At 41.5% G+C, this 7133-nt stretch overlaps 1 protein-coding gene across 1 annotated transcript in view; it reads right to left on the bottom strand.

Moving 5' to 3' along the window:
• Positions 1-2010: 2010 nt before the first annotated feature.
• Positions 2011-7133, bottom strand: part of IGFBP1 (insulin-like growth factor binding protein 1) — a 5483-nt gene continuing 360 nt past the window's right edge. The window contains exons 2-5 of the mRNA XM_009895051.1: positions 5831-5863; positions 5070-5241; positions 3272-3400; positions 2011-2142 (exon numbers count right to left, since the gene is read on the bottom strand). Of these exons, the coding sequence (XP_009893353.1) occupies positions 2011-2142; positions 3272-3400; positions 5070-5241; positions 5831-5863 (466 nt within the window). The remainder of the gene's footprint in view (positions 2143-3271; positions 3401-5069; positions 5242-5830; positions 5864-7133) is intronic.

Genomic DNA, 7133 nt, shown 5'->3' with positions numbered 1-7133 from the left:
GATTTCCCCTCCTTTCTTCACCATTTTCCCTTGGCAATGCTGCATGACAGTTGTTCAGTAGACTCAATGAAAGGACTCTATGGTTCTGCCCAAATTTGCTGCTTCTTCATTATTTTGATACAGTGATTGCCAAGCATTTTGACACAGTGAATGCTGTGTTGTAACACAGTTTTAGCCAGGTCTCACTGTAGCTCATTACAGGGAGGTTAGACGTTAATTATTTATAATACCAATATCAACTGCTTTTGCAGTGCTTTCCTTGGGAAGATCTCAAAACACTTTACAAAGAATCTCAGTAGTAAATCCATACTTTAAAATCTGGAGCTGTTTGTTAGACCCCGATCAGATCAGCTGACACTGACATGCAAATACAGCCAACACATTTGACAAGCACAACGTGCAATGCCACAGAGCTGCGATACGGCGAGCAGAGATCTCCAGGTTTTGGCTTTGCAGTTTCTACAAGCTGCTTCCCGCTCCCATTTAAAACCCAAAGCTTGTGCCAACAAACAGCAGGAGGATTTTACGCTGAGTTGCCCTCCTGCCAGGCTCTTAGAAAATGCTATTACTCTCCTCTTAGGCTGTTTTCTCAGGCAGGGTTGGTGCAGCCTGCTTCCAGCTCTGGGACTTGCTAACTCCCACACCAGTTTCTCCATGGACAAAACCAGCTTGAAGCTGGCAGGACAGTCACTTGCTTTCTCTCATTTTCTCTGCAACGACTAAGTCGAAGGAACATGTGGGGGAGGGAGAGGGACCACATCCCAACCAAGGGGACCCTCTTCTCTGCTTTCAGCAAAAAGAGTAAGGCCAGGCTTTTCCCCAGCCTTTTATAACCTCTGACTTTCTGTGCAGGAAATGGTTCTTCCTAGTCCCGACGTTATCTTTTAAACGCACTAATACTGCTGCCTTGGGCTTTTGAGTGCAGAAAGGCATCCAGCTTTCCTACCCAGAAAACCTTTTAGTAACTTCCCTGGGAGGCTGCTGCTTTGCCCAATGCAGACTTGCAGAGCACAGCTGGGATTGGAGAGGACAGGAGAAGGGGAACGGGGTGGGGAGAGCAAAAGAAGAAAGCTGATTGCGGGAAAATGGAGGTAGGAGGCAGATTTGCAAGAGGCATGTTTTCCTCCACGCTCTAACCCGCCGCTGCGCTGTCCTGCTGAGGTCAGACTGATGAACAGGAACATGCAGAAAGCAAGAGACTGGGACGGTGTAGAAGACATTATTTAATAGCTCATCTTAAATAACATGACAATGTCAACATGTGAACAACTTACACCCATCATAGGCGACACAGAATATCCTGTTGTGTTTTGCCATTTATCCAGTGCACATGTTTGGAAAATAGAAACAAATACTGTCCCATCAGGAGCTTCAGTATATAATCAAGGTTTAGACTTTCTTTTTTAAGAAACAGCTTGACATTGAAATAGAGGTGCAAAAGCAACATGATATATAAACAAAACAGGTTTTAAATAAGTTTCTAAGCGTGTTCTCTACTGAAAGCTATTTTTTAAAAATTCAGTTTTTCATCTATAAATACATAGTACAAAAATGCAAGTTTACAAGCCATTTTTCCCAGTAGAGTTATGCCATTTGAAGTTTTAAGTAGCAACATTCCTCCAACATAACATGCATACATTTAAGAGCAATAATATTAAGTATTTACATATAAAGTTATGAAGTGTTTGAGGATATAAATTAGTAATAACACACAGAGACAAAAATACACATACTGTGAAATAAATAATTCAACAGCTTTACATATGAGAGTATCTATAATATTATACAAACAAAATATACAAGATTGTAGGACTTGATCTTGCAGTTGCTCATATCTGTCACTCAAGCATCTGAGTAATACCAGTGCAGTAAAAAAGCTACTTTATGGGGTTACTCATATGCCGAAAATCAGGTGCAGAAAACTACCTTACTGAAACAGTTCTTGACTGAAATGTATCCTGACTACGTCAGACCCCACAGAAAACTTGATGTGAATGAATATATTTAGTTTTATTCTTGTGAGTTGAGATACTGTTGGCATTCAGGGTCTCCTTTCATTTCTGGAGATCCAGGAATTCTTCTTCCATTTTTTGGATAGACACACCAGCATCCAGCAGACTCTCCATCCAGTGAAGTTTCGCACTAGAATATTATTAGCAAAACAAATCCCACAATAAGTAACTGTAAACAGAAGATTACTTGTAAGATACTGCGAGTATCTGTCTTCGAAAGAACTAGGATCAGAAGGTGGGGACCTGCCATGCACAGACGTGTTTTGAATGTGGTGGTCCCTGCTCTAACAGAGCCTCTGACGCACACACTTGGTTAGGGAGCCATGACCCAAGCTCAGCTACCACAACAGCAACTTCATATTTAAAACAGTTTGCCCGCTCATTGGTAAACAGCAGTATAAAACAGCAATAACTTCCAGAGTGAGAAACTGAAGGAAGGCAGAATATATGAGCTGGGAGGGCGAGAGCAATGACTGGATGGTCTGGCTTTTCACGCAAGGAGGCAAATAGGGTGTGTTTTTTCTTCAGGAGGGGGTTAAACAGATTTCTTTTTGTGCCTGATTAGATCCTAGGTCACAATGTTTGTGAGTCACACAGTGGTGCCATGCCCAAAAACAAGGAGTCTCGGTGACACAGATTTATGCAGACCTACTAAATTTGTGTGCATGACCTGTGGTTACAAGGGTGTGGCCTGAGGTTTGGAGCTTTAGTTAGGTTTGCAGATTACTCTCAATGTAACTTGCAATGGCTTTTTTTTTTCTTTTCTTTTTGAGGCTATGATAGAAATGAGCATATAATGTAACTCATAGGCAACACAAAACTGTGTGTTTTTCACTGCCCAGGAGCTGAGAGCCTCCTTTCTCCATACTGATTATTATATATTCAATGGGCTTTGCAGGCAGTATGGTGGATATTATGAATTGTCGTCAACTGGGAATATGCTAACAAATCAGGTACATGGAGCTTGATTTGGCCTGGGAGCAGACAGGGTTAAAAGATTTTGGAGAAGGCCTTGCGTGCACCTGTTCTGTGAATGGAAAAGACTCCTGCTTCCATTGCTGTCAACCCACAGCATGCGGCTCACTTTTAAGAGAAGAAGGACAAACCATCTGCTCCCATTACTAAGTATCCCTGTTTTCACAACCTGCTTTTCCAGCAGCTGCAAACTTGTGAGTTTGGGAACAGAGGGCTATGAAAGAGTTGGCTGTGTCAGGCTGGTCACAGTGCTGCTGTGAGCAGACAGGGGAAAAGGCACGTACCTGTTTGCTGTGGTAAAATCCATTCTTGTTGCAGTTGGGCAAGTAGAATTTGTAAATCTCCCCTCCGCTTCTCTGCTGAGCCTTCGCCAATTTACACAGGGCTCTGTAGAGCTCCTTCTGACAAGGTCCCTGCAAGAATACCATGAAGAGGCTGTCAGTACCAAAATCACAAAGAAAGCAGCTAAACAAAAAGTGATCAGTATAAAGCTAGCAAAAAGCTGAAAATACTTATTAGTCATATAATCTGCACCAGGCTGCTTTGCATGTAGTTTTTACTTGTTTCAGTAGGAGCACAGCCAGAAAAATCTGGTGTTGCATTTAGGCCTTTGTTTTTATTCTTTGAGGTATTTTCTGTCCTCAGAAACATGAGGATTTAAGTCCTTAAATTGCCACACAAGGAAATTTAACCTGTACTAAGTAAACACATTACTGCTCAGAGGGTACAATCTCTCCTATTATGGGGAGGTGCACGTTAGGAGGCTGGTGTACGTGAGACTAGCCACGTTTTCTGGGTTGCCATGGCCCTGTGCTCTGTTGATGTATGGAGAATAGGTGCAAGACATATATAGATGGTGCAAGAACAAACATCTGAATGTTTGTTATCTTTTGTACAGGACAGAGCTGTCGCCAAAGCAGAATAGAGAGCACCCCTGTGGCTCTGAGACCCAAACCCAAAGTTCCTGGTACTGGAGAAGAGCTCTTTGCAATATTCACTGTTTTCACAATTTGCTCGCTCCCTTTTTCAAAGTCACGATGGATGCATATTAATAGTACCTAATGTGTTTAAATGAGTGAAAGGGGAGGAGAAATGACTGAACAAATATTTTTACTTTAGAGTGAAAATAATCATACCCTCTGCTTTTGCAATGCCTCTCTGTGTCAGCCCCTCACATAAGTGGTCCTGTTGAAGTAAATGGACTTATCTGTGGCTCTGGGTGAGAAAAGCAGAAGCCTAAAAATCAGAACTGGCAGTAACAGCACTTATGTATAATAGTTCGAACTAAATCAGTGATTAAGTCCCGTTCTGGATGTGGAATGAGGCTTCCCAGGGTGGGGTTGTGGTTAGCAGGTTTTTGCTTTTGCTTTTTTTTTTTTTTTTTCATTTCATTTTGTCTGTGACCATTACAAAACTGGGCTTCTGTGGTGCCGAATTCCAATTCAGCTCGGTGCTGCGGGTGTGCTGGCTCACTGGGCCTGGTCTAACTGTGGTTCTCTGGTGCCCTCAAGTGGAACACGGACCCACTTGCAAAGGCCCCACACCCCCACTTCCCACTGCAGCGCCGAAGGTAAAGCTTACTTTAATTGCTGAGCTTTCTGTCTTCTTACATGCATCTACTTAACAGCGTTTCCTTGTGATCAGAAAGAAACACGTTTTGATTTGCATTGGTGTTTCATCAACAACTGTATGTAAGGACTCCCTTTTTATTTCACTGAGCATTGGACCAGTAACAAATGTCCTTTATTTTTTAACTAAAGAACAAGAGGAGTCCAAGATTTTAATATGGACTCCTAGAAATTAAGGGCCCATGTTATAATCTGATAGTAAATGTAGAGAAAGATTCAGCCACCGCGTGCAGTCTGTATAGGACATATCTGACGCACACCTGTTTTTATCACTCCTTCCATTTCGCCTGTTCCTCAAGCATCTAAAGAAGACATTCCAAAAGTTTGTTTGCTGACTGCCCAAAATACTGACATCCCAGTGTTGCTGCTAGAATTTCATGCACATTTTTATTTTGTATTCTGAATAATAGCATCTACTACAATAGTCTCTGAAAGGTTTGCAAAGAAAACCCACCTGCTCTTTCCATTTCTTGAGTTCAGATATTCTCTTTGCTTTCATGTTTTCATATGCAGTGATGGCGTTCCAGGGGATGGATTTGTCCTGGCCTATGGGAAACATCAACTGATAGTTCAGCAGCTGATCCTGTGTCATTTCAGTGCTTTCCAAAGGTATATCCTCAGGTTCAATAGAGTCTGGAAAGGAATTATATTAAGGTGAACACCTTCAGTGAACTTTTGCATTTATTTCTCTAAGTTAAAAAGGTAAAGAAAAAGAATAATAATCAACAACAGCAAAAAAAAAAAAAAGCAATATCTAAGACAGATCCATTACAGTAGCTTTTGCTGGAATAATAAACTACATGTGCAGCACAGCAAATTAAACTTTTGTTATTAATTCATATGAAGAGGCACCAGCTGTTCTCTAACAAGTTGGTTACTTTATGATCCTTCAAAATTACTCCTATCCTAAAGATGAAGCTGCAACCAGTCTGTTAGAAATAAAACAAAAAAACTTTCTTGACCACAATGGATTGCTAAATGAGGAAAGGCTGAAGTTAAACTTGTAATGAATGTAGATTTTTGTCAGTATGATGTGGCTCAGTTTTTATTCAGGAGAGGAACTGGTACAGACCTGATCCCATGGCATCCTGTACTTTTTTCTCACATTTAAGAAGGGGTAGCAATTCATAGGAGCCAGCAGTAGCTCATGCTGCCCTGCAGTGGATCAAATTGCCAGGGAATGGCAGAAACTGGATCTGCCTGATCATGGGCAGTGTGTGAACTTTCCCACTTGAAGCAACAGAAGCTCTTTGCAATTGCAGGGACTCATCATGGGATAAAAGTTTTACATGTGTCTAAAGAACTTGTTGGATGAAGGCTATAAAAAATCATCCAGTGGGGTAAAAGTGACCTGGTTTTCCCTTTGACAATGTTTAAGAAAAAATGGAGGTCAAAAATTGAGGAGGGGAAAAGAAGGAAGGAAGGAAGGAAGGAAGGAAGGAAGGAAGGAAGGAAGAAAGGAAGGAAAGAAGGAAGGAAGAAAAGATAGAAAGAGAAAGAAAGAAGGAAAGAAAGAAAGAATGAAAGAAAGAAGGAAAGAAGGAAAAAAAGGAAAGAAGGAAAGAAAGAAAGAAAAAGAGAAAAGAAATGAAAAGAGAAAAGAAATGAAAAGAGAAAAGAAAAGAAAAGAAAAGAAAAGAAAAGAAAAGAAAAGAAAAGAAAAGAAAAGAAAAGAAAAGAAAAGAAAAGAAAAGAAACGAAAAGAAAAGAAAAGAAAAGAGAAAAGATCAAATACTAGACCCTTTTAACTGCAGGAGCCTTAAATACTCAGTTTAGTCACTATTCTCTCCCCTTCCTGCCCCCTCCAGTACAACAGAAACTCCACTTACTGCCACCAATGGCCATTGTTATTTTGAGTTACCAACGATTATTTTTGTAATGCTACTGGGTTACCTTAATCACCACTGCATGAACATAGCAGTAATGACGGTGAAAATAATGATAATAAATAATTGTAAAGTAATGAAATAACAGTGAAGAAGTTCCTGATCATCACAGAGCATAAGATACTTGATAGGTCTTTTTGCTCGAAGACAGTTTGACTAGCACTGCACTACTTCAGATGCGTTTTATTCTTGAAGTGAAGCCAGGCACAAAGCCTGTTTAGGTCTTTTCAATCTCTATCATTACTTTTGGAGACGGACATAAAGTCTAGAAAACATTTGTCCTGCTCTAGTTACTGTTTACTACTAAAGGAAAACTGTGCATTGCTTCCCAGAAACCTCATCCCGATTATTCAGCATCGTCCCATCGCTAGGCTTGAGGGTTTTCCTGCTTGCTGCCTGCGGCGTAACAGCCTGCTGCGAACATCTCTTGGCTCCGCACCAGGATGCGTCTCACCTCGCACAGGTCAGAGCACGTTTTCCTGGAAAACGCAGCCCGGCTTCCCTATTTATTTTTTTTTTTTCCAAACGCCTGCCTAACTTCGCTCGTTTTCCCAAGCTCCTGACGCCCAGTGCCCGCAGCGCCTCGGCTGGCGCCAGGCGCGCCCCGCTGCCGAGCCCCGCTTCCCCCGGCG

Source organism: Charadrius vociferus, unplaced genomic scaffold (genome assembly GCF_000708025.1).
Source record: "Charadrius vociferus isolate BGI_N301 unplaced genomic scaffold, ASM70802v2 scaffold101, whole genome shotgun sequence".
In the NCBI taxonomy this organism is placed as follows: domain Eukaryota; kingdom Metazoa; phylum Chordata; class Aves; order Charadriiformes; family Charadriidae; genus Charadrius; species Charadrius vociferus.
Note: the sequence above shows the minus strand (reverse complement) of the source record. Positions and strands in the feature narration are given on the sequence as shown.